The sequence below is a fragment of the Molossus molossus genome, unplaced genomic scaffold, assembly GCF_014108415.1.
Source record: "Molossus molossus isolate mMolMol1 unplaced genomic scaffold, mMolMol1.p scaffold_m16_p_12, whole genome shotgun sequence".
In the NCBI taxonomy this organism is placed as follows: domain Eukaryota; kingdom Metazoa; phylum Chordata; class Mammalia; order Chiroptera; family Molossidae; genus Molossus; species Molossus molossus.
Genome location: NW_023425347.1, coordinates 54,787,978 through 54,815,617, shown reverse-complemented (window position 1 = coordinate 54,815,617; position 27,640 = coordinate 54,787,978). Strand labels below are relative to the sequence as shown.

Sequence of the window (27,640 nt, the reverse complement as noted above, 5' to 3'; positions counted from 1 at the left end):
TGTGTGTGGGGGGGCATGCTGTTTCTCTCTCACATCAATGTTTCTATCTCTCTCTCTCTTCCTCTCTCTAAAAAAATAAATAAAAACATATTAAGCCCTGGCCAGTTTGGCTCAGTGGTTAGAGTGTCAGCCCTTGGACCAATGAGTCATGGGTTCGATTCAGGTCAAGGGCACGTACCTTGGTTGCGATTTGTCCCCGGCCCTGGTTGGGGTGGTGTGGGAGGCAGCCACTCAATGTGTACCTTTCACGTCAACGTTTCTCTCTCTCTCTCTTCCTCTCTCTCCCTCCCACTCTATCTGAACAAAAATGGAAAAATGTCCTCAGGTGAGGATTAAAAAAACAGCATAAAAAAAAGAATAAAATGCATGATAGGTTTGTTTGGAAAGTCACTGAACAAGCAAACAAACAAAAGCATCAGGCTTTTCTCTCTCTCCGTGTATGTGCGTGTGTGTGTGCCCACATGTGAGTGAAAGGGTAATAGGTGATCTCACCTGTTTACCTTCAGGTGCGCAGTCCTGAAAAACAGTACTGGCAGATGACCTCCGTATCCTAGGTCATTGCTAAGGCAGCCACGTGTACTCTGATACTCCGAGCGGAAGATCTGAAGCAAGCGGAACGGTTCCTCGAGAACGGAGAGCGGTCACAGAGTTGGTGGGACGCCTCCGGGGTATGGTGGCAGTGTGTCTGCCACACAGAGGTTGAGCAGTCAAAACCTCTGGTGCCTCGTCAGCCTCGTCCTTCTGACACACTCACGACCGGCCCCTCCTTGTAGCTGTTCGTTCAACACAGATTTATTATACAAACTTAAATGGGTGAAATACCTGCCGACTCCTGGGTATTTCTAAAGTGAATAAAGTATAGGCACGACTGACCTTGCCCTGGCTCGGTGTCCATGCACACAGAAAGAGGGAAAGTCGTTGGAGAGAGCGCAGAGTGGGGTAAGCTTAGCAAGGACTCCGGGTGAAGACTTGTGCAGCCTGTCTGGCCACCGTGAGGTGGTGTCTGTTCTGAGAGAGACGTGGAAAGATTTTTTTTTTTCAAGAAAGGAATAGTATTCTTGGTGAAAATGACAAAGGTAGGTGTGTGTATAATTAGTCTAAGTGCCACACTGCCGGAGACCCGTTCATGCCCTGAAGGAGTGTAAATGTCTGACAAATGATTCCTTCTGTTTTGTTCGTATCCAAAATTCTCCTTTGAGGGACAATTTGGGCAGCAGTCCTTAAATGAATGTTGTTTTGCTTATTTTGTGTGTGGGTATGTTTTTATTATTATTGTTAATATTATTATTATCATTATTGTTTTAGTGCTATGAAGGTGGAGTTTGATGAAGGTTAATTGTATGTTTGGGTTTCATGAAGGATCAATATCTATTTGTGGGCTTGGTTGACTTACAAAGCTGTTATTATAGCCAAATAGCCATAATAGTCTTCTTAAAAAAATGGTGCATCTTTACATTTGTGGTTTAAAAACAAACTTGTCACTTTAAAATCGTATTCTTGGAGGAATGAATTATAAAACCTGAATCCTGTGTTAGCTTATGCTTCCTAACATGATGAAGTATTTGGGTATTCTTAAATGAAAGGAGGTGTAGGCATATAATTTGTTGCAGGCTGAGCGGTATGCAGAGGAAGGGCACATGACTCACCAGGGGGAGGGAGGCAGTAAGACTAAGTAACAATTTTCTCAACAAAGCGGTATTGGTCGAGTTAGGCAGGAAAGACGGTTCCTCAGCGGGGTTAGGTTATGAAGAATCATTTTGATGACACCCGAATTGAAATTTAGCAGACGCTCTCCTCTTCTGACAAACCTTATCCAAAGTCCATGATTGCAGGGGACTGTGCACATTTCTTTCGGCTCTAAGTATTCATAATTTTCCCTACAACTAAGTGTGTATTGAGCACCAGTTCTGTGCCAGGCACTGTCCAGACATCACGGGAGAACAAAAGCGTGGGCAGGGCCTGGCCCTCTTGGAATTCGGTTCAGCCGTTGAGCTACCCTCCCTAGACAGTGAGGGTTGTCTCTTATTTCTTTGATTTAAATCCAAACTATATGAACTTGGTTTTTACCAATTGTTTCAATAAGAGCTCGAGAGGACTTCAGTGAAAAACAGTGTGAAGCCTTGAGTGTTTTCTTCATGTGCTTGGATTCTCTTCTGAGACCCTGCTCCTGTGTCCATTTCTGGTAGATTCTTCTCATTGATCTGACTGCTGCCTTGGGATGAGAAGCGACCTTCATGTAATAGACAGCCCTGTTTATTCGGTTTGTTTTATCAGAGAATGACTAGATTTTAATATGAACGCATTAAGGGCCATGCATATGGAAAACATATGTATTCGGATATTTGAGCATGGCCTAGAGAAACGGTGAAGAGATCAAAAGTGTGCCCTGATGTTCTTGGCGTGGGTCCGTCTGGGGAGGGAAGAGAGCACGTGTCCTGACCTCATAGTCCAGGGGAACAAATCCTGCGTAAACAGTTGCAGTGTAGGATCTTGGGAGCACCAGTGAAGGGCAAAGGTAGGAGGTAGCACTTAGCAGAAAGTGGCTGTCACCCTCTTTTGGGGGAGAGACAGCTATTAGGAAGGCTTCCTGGAGAAGCTGACACCAACAGCTAAATTTTGAAAGTGAGAAGAAAGCACATTTTAGACAGAGGGAACATCATGTGCAAAAGATACAGAGACATGAAACAGTATGACGTATTCTGGAAACCATAGTAGTTGGATGATCTTAGAGCCGAAAATATGAGCAGATGAGGCTGGAAAAGTGTATGGGGGCAAAAAATGAAATGCCGCATAAAATTAAAAAACAGGGAGTTGAATAAGTATCAAAGTTAATATTGAATATGAGTGGGAAGTTAAAAATAAAATTTAAAACTTTGAGTTTGAAAGAGTGAATAACCTATTTTTTAACTTTCTTATCAGCATTTAAAAATCAACTAGATTAGCCCTGGCTGGTTTGGCTCAGTGGTTAGAGCATCGGCCTGCGGACCAGTGAGTCGCCTGTTCGATTCCAGGGCACGTAGCTTGGTTGTGGTTCATCCCAGCCCATGTCCGGGTCATGTGGGAGGCAACCAGTCAATGTGTCCCTCTCACGTCAATGTTTCTCTCTCTCTCTTTTCCTTTTTCTCCCTCTCTCCCCCGCCCACTCTATCTGAAGATAAATAGAAAAGTATCCTAAGGTGAGGATTAAAAAATCAACTAGATTTAAAATTTTTAATTTAAATACACTGTAGACATGGAACTATGGTTTCTCTACATTCGGGCCGTGTCTTGTCATACACTTTCAGTTACACTTCATCCTGTTTGTTATTGCTAGTTAATTAGAAGTCTGTAAAGTAAGGCACAGGATCTGACTGTCTTCAAATCCTAATTTTAGGTGTTAGGAGAGCCTGCTTCCCTAAAGTATGGAACAGGCATCTTGAAAATTGGATAGACTTAGAAAATTTATCGCAAAGCTTCATGTGAAACATCTGAGGTATGCTTTGCTAGTTTAAAATTAAACAGTTATTGTGCACTTAGTCTGCACAAAGCACCATACTGAAAAACAGTGACGTGGTGGAGGAAGCATGGACTTAGGAATCAGATCTGCCTGAATAACGTATTATCCATGTCGTCTTGATCAAGCAAAGTCACCTTTCTTGGATTCCTTTTTTTTTTTTTTTAAGATCAAGGAACACCTGGCCCATTTCTTTTCTTTTAAATATGTTTTTATTGATTTTTTTTTAGAGAGAGGGAGAAACATCGATGTGAGAGAGAACATCGATTGGCTGCCTCCTGCACGCCTCCTCCTACTGGGGATGGAGCCCACAATCAGGGCACGTGGTATTCCATTGTAAATGTACCACCGATTTTTTTCTGACAAGGAATCAAACTGGAACCTTTCAGTCCATGGGAGGACGCTCAATTCACTGAGCCACACCTGCTGGGCTTGGATTCCTTTTTTCTCATCCATAAAGTAGGCGTATGTATGGCATAGGTTTGTGAGGACTGACTAACAAATGTAAAACTCCTGGTGCAGGTCTGGAATGTAGTAGGTGGTCAAATGGTAGATATGTGTTGTTACGATTATCAATGTTAAGCTCTTGTTAGAACTTAACATTTCAATACTCTTAACTGCTGAACTTGTTATTCAATAATATTAACTGAGAACTTAAAAGTGTTGGCATTCTAATAATTAAGGATGATCATATTTACTCCTTATTAAGTACACTTGGGGAAAACATAACTAAGTAAAATCACTCATCTTTCATTAAAATCTACCTAGTAACTTAATATAAAACAGTTGATTGTGCTGTCACTAATAAGAAAATCTAGATTTTGGAAAGATGAACAAGTTGATTAGGGTTAAAAATAGAATGTGAGCCCGGCCAGTGTGGCTCATTGGTTGAGTGTCGACCCATGCACCAAGAGGTTGCTGGTTCGATCCCTGGTCAGGGCACATGCCCAGGTTGTGGTCCCAATCCCCAGTGGGGGGCATGCAGGAGGTGGCCAGTCGATGTTCTCTCTCATCAATATTTCTATCTCTCTCTCCCTCTCCCTTCCTTTCTCACTCAAATTAATAAAGAACAATTATTAAAAATAGAATGTGATGTGGGGAAATGCAGAGAATTTAATCTTTTTACAGTGTTTTTATAAAAGTGTTATATGATCACTGTAAAACATTCAAACCATATGGAGAAATGAAAAGAAAAGCAACAAATCACCTAAAATCGCACTAGCCCCAAATAACCAGGGTTAACAATCAAAGGCCATCATTGTAGACACCTCTCCATGTATATGCGCAGATGGAAATGTTTGAGAACGACGTCATACTTTACATACTTTTGAAAAATATTTAATTTTACTCAAATTTAACAGCCAAAGCTAAAGTGAACCTGAAGGAATTATTACTGAATTTCAGATAAACCTTTGTTCATCACCACGGATATTAATTCCTATGGGAGCTCTCTAATATTATGAAAGCCATTAGGAGATTGACATATTTTAAAATTTTTTCACATTTCAAATTTACACAGGAGACATTGTCTTTTTTTTTTCTCTTTATTCATTTTTTTTTTACAGCTGTCCCTCCTTTTCCCCTTATTGACACCCATTACTCTGCTTCCGTCCCCCTCCCCACCTTCACCTTACTATTGTCTGTGTCCATAGGTAGTGCATATATGCATATAAGTTCTTTGGTTTATCTATTCCCACCCTCCCACGCCCTTTCCTCTAAGGCAGCCGTTCTCAACCTGTGGGTCGCGACCCCTTTTGGGTTCAAATGACCTTTCACAGGGGTCGCCTAAGACATAACAGTAGCAAAATTACAGTTATGAAGTAGCAATGAAAGTAATGTTATGGTTAAGGGTCACCACATGAGGAACTGTATTAAAGCATCGCCGCATTAGGAAGGTTGAGAACCACTGCTCTAAGGTTTGTCAGTCTGTTCCCTACTTCCATGACTCTGGATCTGTTTTGTTCATCAGCTTATTATGTTCATGATATTTCACAAATAAGTGAGATCATGTGATATTTGTCTTTCTGTGATTGGCTTATTACGTTTAGCATAATACTCTCCAGGTTCCTCCATGTTGTCTCTTTCTTACAGCTGCATAGTATTCCATTGTGTACATGTACCACAGCTTTTTTTGATGGACACTTGGGATGTTTCCAGATCTTAGCTATTGAAAATGGTGCTGCTGTGAACATAGGGGTGCATATATTCTTTCTGATTGGTGTTTCAGGCTTCTTAGGATATATTCCTAGAAGTGGGATCACTGGGTCAAGTGGCAGTTCAGTTATTTAATTTTTGGGGGAAATATACTGCTTTCCATAGTGGCTACATCAGTCTGCATTCCCACCAGCAGTGTACCAGAGTCCCCTTTTCTCCACACCCTCGCCAGCACTTGTTTGATGATCTGTTGATGGTAGCCATTCTGACAGGTGTGAGGTGATACCTCATTGTTGTTTTAATTTGCATCTCTCTGATGATTAGTGACATTGAGCATTTTTTTTATATGTTTCTTGGCCATTTGTATGTCCTGTTTAGAGAAGTATCTATTCAGGTCCACTGCCCATTTTTTAACTGGGATTATTTGTCTTTCTTTTGTTGAGTTGTATGAGCACTCTATATGTTTTGGAAATTACCCTTTATCTGATGTATCATTGGCAAATATGTTCTCCCATAAAGTGGGTTCCCTTTCCATTTGGATGCTGGCTTCTTTTGCTGTTCAGAAGCTTTTTAGTTTGATGTAGTCCCATTTATTAATTTTTTCCTTTTTCTCTCTTGCCCTAGGTGATGTATCAGTGAAAATTCTGCTACGTGTAATAACGTTTGAGATTTTGCTGCCTAAATTTTCTTTTAGGACTTTTATGGTTTCATGAGTTATATTTAAGTTCTTTATCCATTTTGAGTTTATTCTTGTATGTGGTGGTCTAGTTTCATTTTTTTCCTGTACCTGTCTAATTTTCCCAACACCATTTATTGAAGAGACTGTCTTTACTCCATTGTATGTTTTTGCCACCTTTGTCAAATCAAATATTAATTGAGCATAATATCTTGGGTTGATTTTCGGGTTCTCTGTTCTGTTCCATTGATTTATATACCTGTTTTTGTGCCAGTATCAGGCTCTTTTTATTACAGTGGCTTTGTAATATAACCTGATATCCATAATTGTGATTCCTCCAAATGTGTTCTTCTTTTTCAAGATTGTTGTGGCTATTCAGGGTCTTTTATGGTTCCATATCAGTTTTTGGAGTATTTGTTCTCGATCTGTGAACTACACCATTGGTATTTTAATAAGGATTGCATTGAATCTATAGATTGCTTTGGGTAGTACGAACATTTTAATGATGTTAATTTTTCTAATCCATGAACATGGTATATGCTTCTACTTTTTTATATCTTCCACTATTTCTTTTTTCAATGTCCTGTACTTTTCTGAGAACAGGTCTTTTACCTGTTAAGTTTATTCCTAGGTATCTTAATTTTTTGTTGCAATGATAAATAGGATTTTAAAAAAATTTCTCTTTCTGTGTGTTCATTAATGGTGTATAAAAATCCAGTGATTTTTGGATGTTGATTTTATATCCTGCTATTTTGTTGAATCCATTGATTAAATCTAGTAGTTTTTGGTGGAGTCTTTAGGGTTTTCTGTGTACAATATCATGTCATCTGCAAATAACGACAGTTTTACTTCCTCTTTTCCAATTTGGATGCCTTTTATTTTTTCTTGTCTGATTACTGTGGAGACATTGTCTCTTTACAGTGAATAGTAACCTCTTATATACTTCCTTCTACCTCCTCTTCCAATTTTTTTTTTATCCTCATCTGAAGACATGTTTGCATTTCAATAGAGCAGGGGGTGGGGGGGAAGAGAGAGAGAAACATGGATGTGAGAGAGACACATCGACTGGTTGCCACCCACACAACCCCTACCAGGGCCAGGAACAAACTGCAGTCGAGGTACGTGCCCTTAGTGGGAACCGAACCTGGGTCTCTCTGGACTGCAGGCCGATACTCTAACCGCTGAGCCAAACCGGCCAGGGCCCTTCCTCCTAATTTTTGTTGGCTTTTGTTGTTAATATTTATTATAAATTTACTTTCTCCATTGATTTTTAAAGAGAGTAGAAGGGATGGGGGAATAGGAGAAACATTGACGTGAAAGAGACACATTGGCTGGTTGCCACCCATACACGCCCCGACGGGATAGGGATCGAACCTGCAACCCAGATATGTGCCCTTGACTAGGAATTAAACCTGCGACCCTTCGGTGCTCAGGCTGATGCTCTAGCCACTGAGCTACGCCAGCCAGAGCTCTTCTGTATCTTTAATTCCCTCCCTTTTTTGTTTTACATTTTTAAAAAATTTAAATGAATTTTCTGCAGCATTCTCCCCACCCCCTCAAGTCCCACTTCTCTGTTCATTTTATTCTGATTAATCTCTTGGTGATATATCTGTGACTATACTAGAAATCATTGTATTGTGCACTTTAAATGAATGAATTGTGTGGCAATGAATTCTGTCTGAATAAAGCCACGCTTCTTTTTGACACAACTTTTCCATTCATCACTTGATTGACTAGATTTTTTAAGCTAGTTTTTCCTCCCTTCTTTTCTCTTTCCCTCCCTCCTTGCAGAAGGGCTTATGAGGCGCTATGTTCCATGAGTTTGCATGTTTGAAAATGTCTTTTTGTTGTTCAGCAGTTCAGCTGACCGTGATATTCTTGAGGAGTGGTCCTCGTGTCCAGAACTTTGTAGCCGTTATTGCATCTTCTTCTGGCCTGAGTTATTGCTCTGTAGAATCCTAAGGCGCATCTGACTCTCCCTCCCCCCACCCCTTTGAATATGGTATTTTTTCTATATCGACTTCCTGAGGAATTGTTTCTTCTTACTTGAAGTAAATAGAACACCCCCGTGCTTTCCCCCTCCTTGATGCAGTGTGTCCTTTGGATCTGCGTGCAGATTTCCATGTGGATCGCTGGGTTCAGGTCTCTGCTGAAACATTGTCAGCTCAGAGTCCTTCCTGCACCAGCCTGTCTACCCAGGTCGCGCTCTCTTCTTACCTTCTAGTCAGCTCTTTCCCTTTAGGGACGTTCTCCTGTATTTTATCTTTTTCATCCATTTGTTCAGTGTTTCTGTTTCAAGAATTCCAGTTATCTGTATATTTGATGTTTGCCCCTTCCCTATACCCTCAGCCTCAAAAAGGCCTCAGGAAGCGGGTCTCTCTGTTTTGGTTATGGCTGTATTGCCAGTACCTACAACTGTGTTTGACACAGAAAATATATATCCGATGATAGAGAGGTCTCACCTGCAGCCTGTTGTTGAACCTATGTAGGGGATACTCAGCCTCTGTGTTTTCCTTGGAGCAAAAATATGGGTCTATGTGAAATTATTATAAATTCCTATTGTGTTAACTTAGATAGAGTAGGACCAGTCTCCCCCTAATTTGTTTCTAGAGATTTATGTTCAAAGAACAAGCAAGCAGAATTCTTAAACAGCAGAGCCTTGAAGGAAGGAATTTGCAGACGACAGATCCTTCCTTAATGTAGTATGCCTCTCCCTTACTAGGAAAAGGGTTCAGTGATTGTAGCATAATGTGTTTAAAAACAAAGGTTATACGCTAATATTCATCTGTGTCCTTAAACAAGAAAAATCATGCGGATATCAGAGGATCTTAGTGTCATTTAGAAATTTCCCCAGAAATGCCTATCGCATAGGAATTCATCTTTTATTTTACTAAGCCACTTTGAAGAGGCAGACATATGATTTAAAACCAAATTTTCTAGAATATCTTTCTCTTTATCAGTGGATCAATAAGTAGTGATTATAACATATCTAGGCTTTAAAATCATTTACCACTAATCTACAAGCTCCTTGAGAGCAGGGCCCATTTATTACAAATCTTTTAAACTCTAGGATGTAGTAGAGAGGAGTCCCAAGGGTCCCAGGAAGGTTTTAGTGAGCAGGAAGTGGGTCCCAGGGCTCACAAAGCAACACGGTGTAGCCTGGGCTCTGTGTGCCAACATCTGGAGCACCATCTGTCCATAAAAACCAGATAAAGTGGAATATGGAAGTCTTAGATACACATCCAAGTAAACATTGTATGGACAGATAAGATAATTATAAGATGAGAGAGAAAAGGCCTTCAGAAAACAGGTTTTGATGGTGATTACGTTTAACTTGCTACTGAGGCTTCTGGCTGGTGACGTGGAAGGTGTGGATGTCTCTGGGTTAGGGAAGACTGTGGAAGAACAACCGGACTGCCTGCTTTCAACTTCAGTTGATCGCTCCGTGATTGATTGTGAGGAGCCATGGCTTGTATTTGCAATTTGATTCTTGCTTTCCCAACAAGCTGGGAAGAGGTGGACGGCCTCTTCCATACTAGCCCCAGGTTTTTTGGGGGTTTTTTTCAGTTACAGTTTACATTCAGTATCGTTTTTGTATTAGTTTCAGGTTTACAACATAGTGGTTAGATAATCATATGCTTTACAAAGTGTTTCCCCCAATATTTCCAGTACCCAGCTGGCACCACATACAGTTATTACAATATTACTGACTATAGTCCCTGTGCTGTACTTTACATACCCGTGACTGTTTTGTAACTACCAATCTGTACTGCTTAATCCATTCATTTTTTTTTTTCCAATCCTCACTTGAGGACATTTTTTCCATTTTTTGGTTCAGATAGAGCCGGAGGGAGAGAGAGAAAGAGATATATATAGAGAGAAACATTGACATGAAAGGGACACATTGAGTGGCTGCCACCCACACGACCCAACCAGGGCCAAGGACAAACTGCAACCGAGGTACATGCCCTTAGCAGGAACCGAACCTGGGTCTCTCTGGACCGCAGGCCGACGCTTTAACTGCTGAGCCAAACCGGCCAGGGCAATCCATTCACCTTTTTCACTAGATTCCCCCAACCCCCTCCCCTCTGACAACCATCAGTCTGTTCTCTGTATCTATGAGTCTGTTTCTGTTTTGTTCATTTATTTTGTTCTTTAGATTCCTCATATAAGTAAGATCATATGGTATTTGCCTTTCTTTCACTAACTTATTTCACTTAGCTTAATACCGTCTAGGTCCATCCATGCTATCACAGGTGGTAAGATTTCACTTTTTTTTTTTGGTTAATCCTCACCCAAGGATACTTTTTCTGTTAATTTTTAGAGAGAGTAGAAGGGGGTAGGGGGGAGAGAGAGAAACCAACACCGATGTGAAAGAGACACATCGATTGGTTGCCTCCTGCACATGCCCGACTGGAGCCAGGGATTGAGCATGCAACCCAGGTACGTGCCCTAGACCAAGAATCGAACCTGTGACCCTTTGGGCCGTGGGCTCCAACCACTGAGCCACACCAGCCAGGGCAAGATTTCATTCTTAATGGCGGTAGGAAGGGGGCCTGATGTCACACGGCGTTTTCACTAGCTGCCAGTCATAGGCTGATGTTGCCCTCAGAGCTGCTGTTTTATTTCCATCAAGTGGAGGGCTTGCTTTCCTGCTTGTGAATGTGGAGTGGACTCTGGCTCTGAATGCGACTCCAAATTAGAAAAACAGAAGCGTCCTAGCTCCCTGTTCCCTTCCACCGCTACAGCTTGTTGCTGTGGCACCAGCTGCCCTCGGGCTCTTGGCATGGCTAAGAGGAGCACTGCTGGGAAGACCGCACCAGTCAGGAACTTAGTCACATCTCCCTGCACTTAGTGAATCTGTTTTGAGAGGGACGATGTCTAAAATGCAACCTGTAGGCACCAGAATTCATGATATAGCATGCCAGGTTTGAGGAGAAATTTATGTAAAATTTTAGCTTTCAACCTGGATTTGCTGTTCGATTCAACAGGACAGAGCAGCTTTTCTAGGCTGTGGTGTGAGATGAGGGATAGGAATTGCCCAGTATAGAAGCATAAGGTAGGTTTTCCATACTCTTGGTGAGAAATCAAGTGATGGAACAGTCTTGTGTGTAGTTAACAGGGAGGAAAACAAGCTTTCTGTGTTTAAAATGTGATCTTTATTTTTCTGTGCCTATTGGGTTTTCTAGTTTCCTCAACAATTAATGGAATATATTCACTCGGAAACCATTATCTAAGGAAGCTGGAAAATGCTAGTTATTTAGAAAGCATGTGTTTGAGGATTGCTTTAGTAAAGATAAAACCATACCAGAACTTGGTCGCAGTTCTTTCTAAAAGGAAAAATTATTCATGCTGCCACCTGTTGACAGGATTTGAGTGTGCATCTAGTCCACAGGTCAGTAATCCCTGCCCATCAAGAATACAATATCCTCTTGGAATCTTGGGCACTTCAGGAATAAACTCAGCCCCAGCCCTCAAGGAGCTTCTGATTTTCACAGAGGCTACAAACAAGCACATTTAAAGAAGAATACACAAGCCCTGGCCGGTTTGGCTCAGCGGTTAGAGCATCAGCCTGCAGTCAGAGAGACCTGGGTTTGGTTCCCGCTAAGGGCACATATCTTGGTTGCAGTTTGTCCCCAGCCCTGGTTGAGTCGTGCGGGTGGCAACCACTCGATGTGTCCCTTTCACCTCAATGTTTCTCTCTCTCTCTTTCTCTCTTTCCCTCCCACTCTATCTGAACAAAAAATGGAAAATTGTCCTCGGGTGAGGATAAAAAAAAAAAGAATACACTCAAAGCTGGAGTGTCAAATTCTCCTTGGGCCTACCTATGTAATCAAAGCCAGTTCAGTGTCGATCGCTTATTTAAGAGAAGATAATCTCTAAGTTAGAATGCATTTAAGTACATATGCATTGAAATACTTTCATGTTTAGAATGGCTATTTTTATTTAGATATAGATTTTCTGTTACAAGAATTCCACAGATCCTGTTCTAACATTCAATACATCTAACAATTATTTTCCTTGCAAATCCCGATATCCAACTAAGTTGATACATCTACTAATTATTTGTTTCCTTTCAAATCTTGATATCCTAGGAAGTCGAAGTACCAAAGAATTCAGTCTCATATCAGTAGTTCTCTAGAAGAGAACCTGGATCAGTGGATAGCAAATGTCAACTAAATGTATTCGACAGCAAAATAACCACGTGCCCCCTTCCCCAAATTAATATGAACATTTCACGTCCTGGTACAGGAACATTCTTGATGAACAGGTTTCCACTAGTTATAACATTTTAGTCCTCTGACAATATGCTCCTTTTTCAAAATATACAGTATATGGCTGGATAATGGCACTTTGCAAAAAAATGGTTTAAAATGTGCCAGTCAGATTGCACCTTATTTGACACTCTGTTCTAGGCAGCTGATTGATGTGAAATCACACTTGAATTACTTTCATAATTTGCTCAGCCCGAGTTGAGACCTTGATATAAGTCAGTTCAAGGAATTCTGGAAATGCTGTGTCTACCTTTTAGGACACCATTTCGTACCTGTGCCCTGAAGCCTTTGTTAGGCTGAAGACTCTCCATATTTTAAGAGTCTGGTAGATAAGTAAACATGGCTGTTCACTTCATGGAGCCTTTGCCCTTATGCCTAACCCGAGTGATGAAAGAAAGCCTGTCTCCAGACCTGTGACACTGCACCTCAAACTTCAGTGGGAGCCCCAGGCCCTCCCCAGGGCCCTGGTGACAACTCCAAGGATTAGGGCAGCACATCTGCCCTGACTTATGCTGTTTGAGGCTAGTCACTTTCAGATGTGCCTTCATCCCTGTGATGCTTGGGTAGTAATAGAAAGGTAAGCCATCCCTCAATGTCCTTTTTTAAAAAATTTAATGTTTTCTATTACCGACTCCTCCTCCTTCCCCCTGATTTTTGACCCTGTCCCTGTCCCCTCTGGAATCCTCTTTCCTTGTGCGTTTCTTCACCCTCCTGTCCACATGCTCCCTAGCTCTTTGCAGAATGCTCACGTTTTCTGCCTTAAAGGAAACATGGTCTCCCCTTAGGATGCTCCTTTCTTGTCTCTTCTGTTATCAAGGAGCCTCCTTCTCCCACGTGAAAGCATCACGTTGGGTAAGGGTGGTGGTGGTGGTGATGTTTCGTCTCCCAGACTTACCTTCATCCTGTGTTTGCTGAGTGACTACTGAACTGTGGACTTGGAAGCCGTCCCGTTCAGCTTCTCCCACGTAGAGTTGCCTCGTCTGAGTGGATGCCTCGAGGAGTGGGGCCCTCGTGAGTGGAAAAGGCTGACAAGCCCTCCCTGTCTTGACTTGGGTTCTGTGTGACGGTTCCTGCAGCCTGTGTGTGGAGGGTGTGTCCCGGTCCGGCCTCCTGCTAATCTTGCACTATCAGCAGCTTCCGGCTGAGTCTTAGTGCTAATTTCCTAGTCTTTTCATTAAATCCAAAGTAAAGCTTGTCGTGATGAGGTGTTGAGCTGGATCAGGAAAGCAGATTGAAGGAGCTTTACTATTAAGAAATGAGGTGGGTGATGAGAGGGGCAAGCAGGTAACCCACAGAGCGGGAGCCTCATAGCAGAGCAGCTGTGCTGTGCCTGGGGCCTAAGCTGTGTTGAGCTCCCTTGCGCGTGGGCGGGGACCGGAATGTGGGTCCCTGTGACTCACTGGACGTGCCGAGCTGTAATTGTGGCAGAGAGCACAGAGCTCCAGTGACTCCTAAACTCTTCGAAAATCTCAGCAAAGGAATAGAAGACGGGCGAGTTGGTGAGTCGGGGACCTTCGGTTGCACTGGGAGACCAGCTGAGCTCCGGGAGCGCTCCACCAACCGCAGCCGCAGCCATGACCGATCACGCACGCTGTCCACACCTCTTTGCGTGTTAAACATTTTATAGGGACCGGCTCTTCTAATGTCAGCTGCCCGATGCAGTAGGCATTACCTTCTTTATGAGCTGAGTTTTGTTTACCCCAGATTTACGTGTTGGATACAAACGAGGAAAGACCCTATGATGGCACACAGGAAAGATGGTAGTCTGCAAGGCAAGGAGAAAAGCCTCAAGAAACCAACCCTGCTGCCCTGGCCAGCATGTGCAGTGGTTAGAGTGCCGGCCCACACGCCAGAGAGTTGTGGGTTCTGTTCCCTGTCAAGGGCTCATATCTGGGTTGTAAGTTCAATCGCTGGCCCTGGTTGGGGAGCATGCGGAAGGCATCCATTCGATGTGTCTCTCTCACATCAATGTTTCTCTCTCCTTCTCTCCCTCTCTCTTCCTCACTTCCACTCTCTCTAAAAATCAATAGGATATTGGGTAAGGATTAACCAATAAAAAGAAAAGGACCCAGCCCTGCTAATACCTGGATCTCAAACTGCTAGCTTCCAGTACTATGTGAAAATACATTTCTGCTGTTTCAGCCACCTGTTCTGGGATACTTTGCTACAGCAGTCCTAGCAAAGTAACACACCCTTGTTCTATATCTGGTAAGCTAAGGATAGAGAGATGACAGAACGTGGGGAAGTTTTCCCAGTGATGGCTGGATTGAGCTGGGGTTGAAATCTAGGTGTGTTTGATTCTAATGCTTGTTACCCGTAACTAACAGGTCATACTGAGTCCTGAGTGTGTCTGACTTAAGGCTGCTTCTCCTCACTTTTGAAACAGCAACTGTTACCCAGATCTTTGACTTCTGGTCTACTATTTTCACTAATATACCGTATTTTATCCCCTGCCACTTTCTTTAGAGGTAAGTCCCTGGATAGGAATGGGATGAACAAGTGACTGGGATTAGGGGCTTACTGAGTCTGGAAAGACTGGCCTGCATTTGGGACCTCCCTTCTCTGCTCTCCCATGAACAGAGATAAAGGACACTCAGTGTTTGAAGTAGTTTGTATCTGCTTAGAATTGGTGTGAAAACTCCCCAAAATGGGTCAGATAAAAGTACTTAATACTGCATTTTCATTCTTGCTGTCACTAAGAAATTTGGTGGTTCTTTGTCAGAAGGAATTATTAGGATGACCTAAATACGTTTTAAAAAATACCTAAGTCCTGATCCTGTGGCTAGATACTATGTTCTAGGAAGCCTGGGGTGGAATCTGGACACCCATAACCTTTATTTTCTCCTTTAAATCTTCCCTAACAGTTTTGATGTGTTCTATCAGTTAGGGGAACCCTTGAAGCTGTGAAATGATTCTGTTGTTGGTATTTCTAAACCAGCAATTTTCGACCTTTTTCATCTCATGGCACACATAAAGTAATTACTAAAATTGTGCAGCATTTTGCTGATCTAACAAAAAATAGGTATAATTTTGATTTATTGATACAAGACAGCTATTGTGGTATTGGCTGTTGTCATCTTTTTTATTTGACGATCTAAGGAAAAGAAGGTCAGTGTCCCTAACTCATTAGTCAAGTATTGCATGTTTTAAAAATTCTTGTGGCACACTGGTTAAAAAGCACTGTTTTAAACTATTGAAATGGCCCAGCTGGTGTGGCTCAGTGGTTGAGCGTCGACCCATGCACCAAATGGTCGTAGGTTCGATTCCCTGTCAGGGCACATGCCCAGGTCGTGGGCCCGATCCCCAGTGGGGAGCATGCAGAAGGCGGCCAATCAATGTTCTCTCTCCCATCAATGTTTCTGTCTCTTCCTCTCCCTTCCTCTCTCTCTAAAAAAAAAAAATCAATAAAGAAAAAAAATTAAAAAAAAACAACTTGAAATGGTTGCATTCCAACAATATTAACATCTCACAACTAAGGCTTTCATTTTAACTTTCCTTAGATGTATGTATTTTCTATGGTTCTTTTAACTTTAACCTATTTTGAAGTTGGAAGGACATGAGAAGAGCCCTGGACCTAACAGAAGGCCTCTAAGCCACCAGAATTAACGATTCTGTGTGGGTCTTAGCAGTTCTGAAAGTGAGAGCCCAATAGGTAGGGACTACCCAAAATATTTTTTGAAATCTGTTCATTCTGAGTTCCGATTATTTTGTACACGGTTGCATTTTCCACCCATTCCTCCAGAGGGCCCCAGAGTTCAGAAACAGTTGGGAAGCTGAGCAGATTGGCTTGCAACCTGGTTACACAAGGAAATGTTAGCCAATAACAAGGTTTGAGCTTTTATTTGTTGGGAGAACTGTTATGTTCTCTTTTAGAGTTCCTCATTCTTTCCTTCTGCTTTTTTCAGCTCTCAGCCTCTATCCAAAGGGTAATGAACAATGTTTTCTTGTCGGGGTAGTAGCTCGTGATGTGAAAACACAAGACTCAGGCCTGTAGCTGAGAACTCAGGCTTTTAGTGGCATGATCTCTCAAATTCTTTGTGCACATTTACCAGTAAAAATATTGAATGTTCATCTTCATATATAGATATTTATGCATAAATTATGTGTGCATACAATTTTATTATATACCTTATAAAATGTTTCCTCCAAAATAGAAGGTTAAAAAGAATGAACAACAACAACAAAAAATACAATAGGGTTTGGCCAGTGCGGCTCGGTTGGCTGAGTGTCATCCTGTTCACCAGGAGGCTGCTTGTTGGATTCCTGGTCAGGGCACATGTCCGGGTTGCCGACTCCATCCCCAGTAGGGGTTCTGCAGGAGGCAGCTGAGTGATGTTTCTCTCTCATCAGTGTTTCTATCTCTCTCTTTCTCTCCCTTCCTCTCTCTGAAATCAATTTAAAAATGTATTTTAAAAATACAATAGAAGCTCTGTTATGTTCTGTGCTCTAGTTGGCGTCGCTGGACGCTACTGCTTTAGAAAATGGATTTTTTAAAAAGGATTTGAGGAAAGAGCATAGAGATTGATCTTGGGGTTATTTTGGCTGCAGGAACCTTTAAAAAAAATTTTTTCTTTATTGATTTCAGAGATAGATAGAAACATCGATAAGATAGAACATTGATTGGCTGCCTCCTGCATGCCCCCCACTGGGGATCAGACCGACAACCTGGGCATGTGCCCTGACCAGGAATCAAACCGGTGACCTCTTGGTGCATGGATCAACGCTCAACCACTGAGCCACACCAGCTGGGTGGCTATGGGAACTTTTAAAATTCCAGTTGTCATCTTTATTTAGTGAAAACTGGGTCACACAGGGCAGTCAGTGAGGGAGTGCCTTTATGTGGAAGGCTCGCTGTCCTCTCTGTGCTGGGGCTCAGTGTAGAAGGTACCATGTGTAGCACCAGAGGATAACAAGGGGAGTAAGACACATCTTAATCCTCGTATCAGAAAGCTCATCTTCCAGGCCAGACTCTGGTGCAGTGCAGGAGAAGGGAGTCTAAAGTACAGACTTCGCATAGTGCCCAGGCCTGCTCCCAGGGTCCTCTCTCTGGCATCCCCGTTCTGATCTAGTGAGCTGCTGGGGGAGGGGAGGCAGAGGAAAGGGTCTGGTTGAGGGTATGTGTAGTATTATAAAGGTATTTGATGGGAACGCTAAAGGAGGCATGGCTTTATCTGGACTCTTCTGAGACTCCTTCCCCACCCTCCAGTCTATGTAGCCGTAGATTGACTTGAGCCCTGAGGGCCCACATGGGTGCAAATCTTGCTCCTTGGTGACTCAGACAGCATCACACTGTTATCTACCTGGTAGCTATGGTACATTTGGTGCTCAAGAATACAGCCAGGTGCTATAAAACCCCAATTATAAAATTTAGTTTTTAAACTTAATAATCAAAAGAAAAGTTGCTTAATAAATTAACAGTAAAGCAATCAAGCCATTCCATAATAGAAAGAAGGTCACATATTGAGTTTACAGAGCTCAAAAGAGTCATATAATTTCATGAAATTAAATTAAGATTTTTTTTTTTTGTATGTGCCCCTAGTGGGAACTGAACCCGGGACTCTCTGGTCCGCAGTCCAATGCTCCACCCTCTGAGCCAAACTGGCCAGGGCTAAATTAAGATTTTAAAATAATCTGGCTGGTGTGGCTCAGTGGATTGAGCGTCGTCCCATGGACTGAGAGGTCCCAGTTTGTTTCCTGATCAGGGCACAGGCCCAGGTTGCCAGCTCGATCCCCAGTAGAGGGAATGCAGGAGGCAGCTGATCCGTGTTTCTCTCTCACATTGATGTTTCTATCTCTCCCTTCTCTCTTAAAAAAAAAAATCAATAAAAACATAAAGTAAGGTGAACTGGTCAAATAAGTATTGTCACGGAATGGAAAGCAGGAAGACAACGACCCTAGTGTCACATTTCGTGTTTGCCCACTGTGCGCCAGGACTTACTGCCTTCCAAAGCTAAGGCCAAGGTTTCCATGGTATGTGATTTGGGCAGATATGATTTGACCTTTCACTTCCCCAAACGTCAAGTAACCATAACTGAATCTAATAGAAATTATGTTGGAATTTGAGAAAATCTAGTCAGCAATTCTCTCTATAAAGGCAGAATGCTTTTTCCATTCTGAAAATATCATATGCTCAATTAGAAAGTGTAGAAGAACAGAAAGGAATCACCCATCTTTTCATTGCAAAAGAAAGCCACCGTGAACATACTTCCCAGCCTAATTTCCCAACGTGTGGGCGCCTTCAAATGAGGAGGATGCTTAGCCAGAGTCACTGTGTGAGGAAGGGTGGCTAGGTGGCTGTTGGCACAGGAGCCTGGGCTGCAGATCAGAAACACCGGTGTCTCTGTTGAATTTCTCTGTTGAAGCCAGTCTGAACGCCAGCTGGATCGGAGGACAGCTGTGAGGATGTGAAAGCATCCTTCGGACGCCATCTGTAGTGCTGGAACAACCATTTCACCTGGCGGGAATATGCGTATATTGAGTTAGGCACCTGGTAACCAGGAAACTGACATGGAACCTGCAAGAGAAGCCTTTGCCCACCTCTGAACTTGTTCTAGCTTTTCTGGCCATAAGCATGGTGTTAAACTCACTGCAGGTTCAGTGCTCTCTGTTCTTGTGACCTTTTGGGAAGAGATGCAACTTACTTTATATCCCTTCCGTAATAAACACTATCAAGTTATACACTGGGGCCACTGGATGCTCTCCCTTATTGAAATTACAAAGTAAGCTTGAAGGGAACCCTGGAACAAACTATCTGTAGTGAAAGTCTAGTTTTATTTTTCCCCCCCCAATCCATTGTAAAACAATACTTTTGTCAAATACAACAAAAACAAATTACTAGAAAATTAAGAGAAAAATAAATTCAAGCCAAACTTTTAGATTAAAAAAAAAAAAAATTCAAATGACTCTAGAATTTGCTATAAAATTGCTAAATACTTTTTCTCATTTCTGTGCTTACTGTGACCCAGACTTGCACTAGACTGCAGACCACAGGTTGAGTTTTATAAGATGTAGGGAATAATTTCTGATGGATTTGCAACCTTAGATAGAAAATATAAGCAAGTTTATTAGGGCATAAACTTTGGAAATAAGGCCATATACTAATTTGCTTATCTGTGTTTATATTTTAAGGAGCTAAAGGGTATAGCAATGTTCAAGACAAAGTCCATTTTCTCAGGATGTGAGGTAGGAATAGAAAAAAAAATAAATGCTAAGAAATTATTTATAGTAATAAATAATAGAAATAAAAAGAATACTGAGATAGAAGATGGGAGGGGAATGGGGCTATTTTAATATTCTAGTTCCAGAAGTCTCCCTGAGAAGTTACTTAGGCACATATATCCCAGATGATAAGGAGGCAGATATTCAGAGATCTGCATGAAGAACACTCTGGGCATAGAACAGCAAGTGCCAAGGCCCTGCGGTAGAGGTGTCCTCCACACATTCAATGACAGAAAAGAGCTAAGAAGGTCTGCAGAGAGCAATACTGAAAGTAAGTTGATGCGGCCAAAGTCATCTTTGCGCTTCATGTCATTTGATGATGGACAAAAGAAGAATAAATTAAGGAAGTGTAGATAAGTAGAATGGTTACATGGGCAGCCTGAAAGTGAAATTGTGGGAACAGGTGAGTTGGGTTGCAACAGAGTAACATGCAAGACCCAGGAAAATTAGGGATCTCATTTATGCCTAAGCCCATAGCCCTGCTATGTGGAGAGGAAGGCAAGAGGGGCCTTTTCCTTTATGGAAAAGTTGGTTGATGAGGAGCCTGGGAGAGATGGGTTTTGGAGAGCGGGGCCTGGCCTCATGGACAGGCAACAAGGAAGGCTTTACAGGGAATTTTGGAGAGAGTTTTCAACAGTGATTGGTACCTGAAGCAGGGATATAGAAACAGCCTTTGAATGGACTTTGTCACATATAACTCAACAAGCACTCTGAAATTTGACATTAATGCCACTTTGGAATTTCAACACAGAGCGTAGGACATTCATGTTTATTCATGTTTGAACAACTGACTTCCTGTAGTAGGAAAAGGAGTTCTTTGAATAGTATGGGTTTTAGGGCTACGAATACCCGTCTTTACATCCTCATCTTGTTATTTCAGTGGTGGAAAGGTGGAGATAGGCTGGTGTCCTTACCTACGTGATTTAAAACCTTCTCTTCTGAATGCTGCACTTGCTGTGATACTTTCCGTTCGGCTTGCCATCCACCCGACTCTCTTTCCCGTGATGTAAAGGACATTTTTATTTTTAAAGTGATGTTAGACACAAGAAGGTTTTTAATAGAGGCGACAGCCTGAAATGATTCATTTTAGGAAAAATATAATACCACTGTGTATAATATACCCCAGCTATACCTGGAGTTACATTTAAAGCAGATTAATCCCTGGGTTAAAAAAACATAATTCGGAGTCACCTAACTCCCAAGGTCACCTGGAGTTTATGCTTAAAGGGAAAAAAGGAAGAGATGCGCATGCACCCACATTTCAGTTTCGCTGTTTATTTTCCCACGCGTGGAAAACCAGGCTGAGTTTATACACTTTGCAGTACCCACATAGTTTTAAAAGCACCAGTTCTTCTTGAGATTGGACTTTTTCCCACCTTGTGAAGATGCAGGCTCAAATGAAGCCAGAGTGGAAAATCCCACTTTAATTGACTTAGGCTCTTAAAAAAATAAAAACATACACAATTTTTGTGTGGTAACCTAAGAATAATATACTCACAAGCTTTTAGAGATAAAAGGGCACAAATATAATTTTGACCCCTCACTTCTTTAACAACAGAGGAAGTGGGAGTGATACCACTTGTCCACGGTCACACAGGTGGGTACGAGCAGAGCCAAGACGGGGTCTGGGACTAGTTGCGTGATTTTTAGTTCAGTGCACTTTCTCCTTTTATGTGACTCCTTACCCTTTGAGTATCCCAGATGCTGGAACCACATCCGAAAGTAGCGTGTTTTCTTCTCATATTAAATTTTGGGGGTAGATACTATTTCAGTGACGGATTGGAATTGAGACATGTCTTGCATTTGTTGTGTTTTGTGTGGTTGGCATTTAGGTTTCCCCAGGACACTAGTCCAGGCTGAGGCCCTGGACAGAATCTGTGACCTGGATCTAGTGATCACTTTGAACATTCCCTTTGAAACACTCAAAGATCGTCTCAGCCGGCGCTGGATTCACCCTGCGAGCGGAAGGGTGTATAACCTGGACTTCAATCCGCCTCAAGTTCATGTAAGCATATACAACGCGCTCTCACACACTGACAAGGAACGTGGGTAAAAGATATGAAGAGACTGTTCAAAAATGAACAAATATACACAAGCCAACAAATGTTTAAAATGCTCCTTCACTGGTGGTTAAGGAATGTAAACATAGATTGCTGAATGGAATGTTGGGAAAATGGTGCTCTCATCTTTATTAAGTATATGAAATATTAATAGTCTTTAAGAAAGCAACCTAATAGTGACCATTAAGGGTGCCCTCCTAGCTCCTGGATGGAGGTTCAGTCAGGCTCCATGAGTTTTGCTCATCTGTGTTGAGCACCAGCCTCTTTTTGAGGTCTTCTTTTTCAAATGGAAGTAGTTCTGGAATTCCTTTATTCGGTCTTTCTCCCCAAGAAGCTAGTGGGGATGGGGGTGGGGGAGGGAAGAGGGTTCTGAGTATGCACTGAAGTCCAGTACAAATGCTTCCCAGTTTGCCCCGCCCAGACCTGCTTTTGCAGAGATTCTCATACCATTTGAGAAGCTTCAACACTGACTCGCTTTCCAAAGACTGGGTTTCCCGACAGGAACACCTGCAGTTACAATACTGCTTCCAGAGACAGCAGGGGAAGTGCTTGTCCGGGCCAGCTCCGCCAGCGGCTGTGGCCCAGCCCCCCAGGGGCACGGGGCTGTCGCCTGGCATCCTTCTGCTCTTTCTGGAAGCCGCTGTGCTCGCTGGTGCTCTGAAGTCCTGGAAATGGGACAAAAGGAAGATAAACGAGACGGGAATGAATATAGGTGATGTGCAGCCTCCCCATCCCGGTCGCTCCTGTTGTGTCAGGGTCATGACCATGGGGTGCACACGTGGTAATTATGTGATTGTGAGTAAATCATCAGTGTCAGCTATGGGCCCAAGACCCTGAGCTGTAATGGGATTTTAGTGCTTTTCAAATTTACAGCCAGTTTCTGATTATCCCGTTGAGTTGCCTGAGCATTTTGGTTGTGCTCTAGCCTGCCTTTGGACAGATTTACTTCTTTTGACCATCTCCCCTGGTGAATAATAGCCATGGACTTGGGAGGCAGAGTTCTGATGTGTCGAATTTGCTATTTCTAAGTATGGCTCCCGACAAGGTTAGAATACATTTAAAAATCAAGGTTTTTTTTTAATTGCCATTTTTCAGTTCCCAGAGTGCTTGTTCCTGATTACCATGGGTGTGTGATTCATGCCTATTTTAATTTACCTTTAGATAAGTCATTATTTGACTTAGGAAAATAACCTGAGTAAGATTACTCCTCAAAAAGCTACACGATAGAATTTGAACATTAGCTGAGACAGGATGGAAATACCTTCTCCTCGACGAGGGTTTTTCATAAGCAAACCAGTGGTTCCTTGAAACATTTTATTTTCTAACTCGGACTTTGGAAAGCAGGTTTGTTTTTGGAATGTTTAGGGGGCCAGAGTAGCATTGTTCAAAGCTTGCTTGTTGGCGGAGGGAGGCGGCGTGGAAATTTAAACTGAATTAAAGGTATCATTTATCACCAGCACAGGAACATGTTTGGAAAGATCTGAGAAGTTAATAAAGATTTAATGTCAGCTCTCATGAAGTAAGGTTGACATGCTGTTAAGAGTGCTGTTTCTTTTCAAGTACCTTTACCATTACCTTTGTTACCCAGGCCTGATGGATTATGTGGGAGGAATCAAAGGGGGATACGTGGTTTTGCCAGGAAAGTTTTTACCTGGGGTTTCTCTGGTATTTGTAGGGGGTTGATGACGTCACTGGTGAACCGTTGGCCCAGCAGGAGGACGATAAACCAGAAGCAGTTGCTGCCAGGCTAAGACAGTACAAGGATGTGGCGAAGCCAGTCATTGAACTGTACAAGTGAGTGCGCGTCCGTGTTTCAGTGGCCGTGGGCCAACGGGAAAGACGTGGAGCCTCGTGGGAAGGGCCTTGGGGTGATGTCTCTTTCAGCAAGATAAACCCTACAAGGCCAACACATCTCCACATGTCAGATGAAGTGCTGGAGTTGTTTGTGAGAGATAAAGCCCAGTAAAAGCTCTGCAACCTGACTGTCCCTGTCTGGTTGTAAATTTCATCTAGACCTCTATTCTTTTTTTTTTTTCTTTTATCCTCACCTGAGGACATTTTTCCATATTTTGTTATTGTTGTTCAGATATAGTAGGAGGGAGAGAGAGGGAGAGAGGGAGAGAGAGAGAGAGAGAGAGAGAGAGAGAGAGAGAGAGAGGAGAGAGAGAGAAACATTGACGTGAAAGGGACACATCGAGTGGCTGCCACCCGCATGACCCAACCAGGGCCAGGGACAAACTGCAGTAGAGGTATGTGCCCTTAGCGGGAACCGAACCCGGGTCTCTCTGGACCACTGGCCGATGCTCTAACCGCTGAGCCAAATTGGCCAGGGCTTCATTTTTTTTTTTTTAAATGGCCGAAATAATGTTTTACATTTTGACACCACCACACATAAATATCATATTTGGCTAAAAGATTCGATGTGTGGCCTAGATGTGTCTGGAGGGAGTTTAACAAAGAAAAGCTAAAACTACGTTGCAGATTGCAAATTCAAATGGCTGCAGGGGCCAGGCAGGTACTGGAAATGAGTGTCAAGCCTTGGGGTGGGGGCAGGTGCAAGGGCAGTTGGGTGACAGTTGAATGTACAGCTTCTAGGCAGCTCCAGCCAATTATCACCACAGGGGTCCTCAGGCTCAGTGTGACCAATGATCCCTGTTTTTTCAAGAGAAGCAGAAATCTGGCTCTTTGTGTGGAAAAAAAAAATCCAATTTTTATATTAGTGACAAATTTAAAAAATGTTAATAGCATGTAGGCCAAATGAACCCACACAGGCACCTGCACTCAGGACAGCAGTTCACAGCCTCCGCTGTAACCCGTTCCTGACCTTGCAGCCTCCAAATAATTTAGCCAGCCGATCAGATTATTATGATTCATTTTGCAATTTTATGATCATGGTCATGATTTAGGTTTTAGAACACCAAATTTTGTCAGTGATTCGCTTTTCAGAAGTGTGTAGTGAGGCAGATTTGGGATTGTCCTCAAAGAGTAATGTTATTCTTTGATATGTTTTTTATCCTCACCCGAGGACATTTTTCCATTTTTTGTTCAGGTAGAGTGGGAGGGAGAGAGAGGAAGAGAGAGAGAAACATCGATGTGAAAGGGACACATCGAATGGCTGCCACCCACACAACCAACCAGGGCCGGGGACAAACTGCAACCGAGGTACATGCCCTTAGCGGGAACCGAACCCGGGTCTCTCGGGACCGCAGGCCAATGCTCTAACCACTGAGCCAAACTGGCCAGGGTGTTCTTTGATATGTTTTAAAGGGAGAAGAAAGATGGCATCGTGGCAAGTCAGCCAGAATTGCAGAAGCCATGGCCTCCTTTAGATACGCCTGTTGCGGGTGGTGATACGTTTGAAGGGGCCGTTCAGGCACTTAGCAGTGTGTGGTGTAGACTACAAGACTGAGCTTGCATTTTACCTGGGACTCTCATGTTATCGGCTCTCATGTTATGTTAAAAGGAAGCTAAAATGCCTTGTGTGCTGGGCTTTGTTTTTCAGGAGCCGAGGAGTGCTCCACCAGTTTTCTGGAACGGAGACTAACAAGATCTGGCCCTATGTTTACACGCTGTTCTCGAACAAGATCACACCTATTCAGTCCAAAGAAGCATACTGAGCCGGCCGGGAAGAACCAGGAAGACGTGGTCGCTCTTTCCATTGTCTGTGTAGTATTGGTGCCGTGTCCCAAGTAGGAGCTAGCTGAGATAGCTTGCCGTGTCTTTTCTAGTTTAAGTGGGGGACTGACTGAAAACTGATGCGTGAACGGAGTTCATGAAGAGGCTCCTGTCTGCCTTTGGAGAGAAGGGTCACCTCCAAGGACTGAAGATGTCTCTGCACCGTTGTCCAGCCCTTCACCAGAAAGCGAGTACAGACTGGATCTCCAACGATGTAAACCCAAGCTCTAGCTGATTTCTGACAATGATGTTGCCATAGTGGTATCTCTCACCCGTAATGGTGGAGGTCTCTGGTTCTCCCACCCCCTAAAGGCCATTGAACCATAGCACCTGTAGGCCTGACAGGGCCAAGGGCTGTAGCCCGAGCTTTGTTTCACGGCCTCTGGTGTGTGCCCCCTGGAGACAGTGAGGTTGAAGCCATTGGCTCTCAGTGGTTGCTTCTCTGACTTCCGGTGACTGAATCCACAATGTTCTTTGGTTGGGAGAGATATTCTTGTCTGCATCCATGCTCCATAGAATCTCTCCTTTTCGGATATCCCGGAATGAAAGGATTTGGCTTCTGCTATTTTTATTAGACTGTGGTTTTTTTTTTTTACATCTGTTTCGTCCCCTCCCTTTCTCCCAACAGATGCTTACTGCTTTTATCCCTCTGAACTGTCTAAGAGCTGAGACTAAGGGGTGATGTCAGATCGCTTCATGTACCAGGAACTGAGCTCTTGGAGGCTCTCCTTCAACTGCTGGTCTGACTCTCATGGGTGGACATCGTTCCTTTCGTTTTCTGTGGAAAAATAAAATTCTCAAAAAGTAAGAAATATTCACCTACATAAATGTTGAGAGATCATATCTTATGTATAGCTGTAATAAGACCCTATGGAATTACTGGACTAAAGGAATAGTTTACTTTTTATTCAAGATAAAAAAAAATGTATTTTGAAAATGCTGCTAAATGTTGATGCTGATAGTGTTTTTCTCCTGTGAGTGACCCAAGCGTATTATAGACGGTGGGTAAAGGGAAGGGAGCCTGTGGGGTTGTGGGAACAGGCTGCGCCGGCCGTGCCTACACTGTGTGTGACAGCTTTACAATGATGAGCAAACAAAATCTGAGTTTTTCTTCTAGTCCAAAGATTCTATAGGGTGGCCATAAAGTCTAAAAATACAGATAGTACTGTTTTGTCATTCATCGTAATATAATATCAATACATCATTTATTAAGGACTTGCTTGCTTTCCAGACTTGGTGGCCACCTTGTATAATTAATTCTCGCTCTCCTCTGGGATGGGCAATGAAATGTATTCCTGTTGCCTTAAAAATAAATACCCCTCTTCATGCATTGTGATTGTCCCCAGCGAGGGTCCTTTACTGTTCCTGGGAGTGACTTCAGTGCAATCACTGCCTTTGGAGTTTTGGGGGGAGGTATAGGGAAAGGGAAGTGGCCTGATCCCCGAGGCCACACTCTATGCCTCCATCCTTCACTCTCTTCTCCCTCCCAGCAAGATCCACGGCCACAGCCAGTGCCAGGCCACAGCGTGTCTCGCAGTGTTTGCTCTTTCTGAGACTGCACAACACCTGGGGGCCCTCGGCTGGGTGAGACCAACAAAGGACAAACACCTTTTCCATGGCCTTTGACAGACGATGCTTGTTGCACGTTCAGTGGCCGAAAATATATATATTTCTGGTTTTCTTCAACAAACCCCTTCGGTGATTTTGTAAAAAAGTTAAAATTTTTTTGGAAAATATTTTGAGGAAAGTGAAATTCAAGAGACAGCTTTTCCTGGTTTTCATTCCACTGCCCCCCCGCACCCCACACACGGTTCCTTGGCTGCTCCACAGGCATAGTCTGGACGGTCTCTAAGGTTCCGGCTTGTCCTCACGTGCTGGAGTTCCAACCAGCTCCGAATTCACTCTGCTCCCCATTATCCTGGCAGGCTGCCTACTTCTTGAGAACTACAAAATGTCGCTGTGTTTACCTTTACCATGAATGCAAACATCAAATAGGTACCATTTATTGAAGGCCTACTGAGTGATAGGTTCAGTTTTAGGACCTGTATCATGACAGGGTGGGACACAAGTAGGTTTCCAGTTCATATGG

At 42.9% G+C, this 27,640-nt stretch overlaps 1 protein-coding gene across 1 annotated transcript in view; it reads left to right on the top strand.

Moving 5' to 3' along the window:
- AK4 (adenylate kinase 4) overlaps window positions 1-27,237 on the top strand; it is a 68,950-nt gene extending 41,713 nt beyond the window's left edge. Inside the window, exons 4-6 of the mRNA XM_036256166.1 lie at window positions 21,649-21,821; window positions 23,552-23,670; window positions 25,379-27,237. Of these exons, the coding sequence (XP_036112059.1) occupies window positions 21,649-21,821; window positions 23,552-23,670; window positions 25,379-25,493 (407 nt within the window). The 3' untranslated portion in view covers window positions 25,494-27,237. The remainder of the gene's footprint in view (window positions 1-21,648; window positions 21,822-23,551; window positions 23,671-25,378) is intronic.
- The last annotated feature ends 403 nt before the right edge of the window (window positions 27,238-27,640 follow it).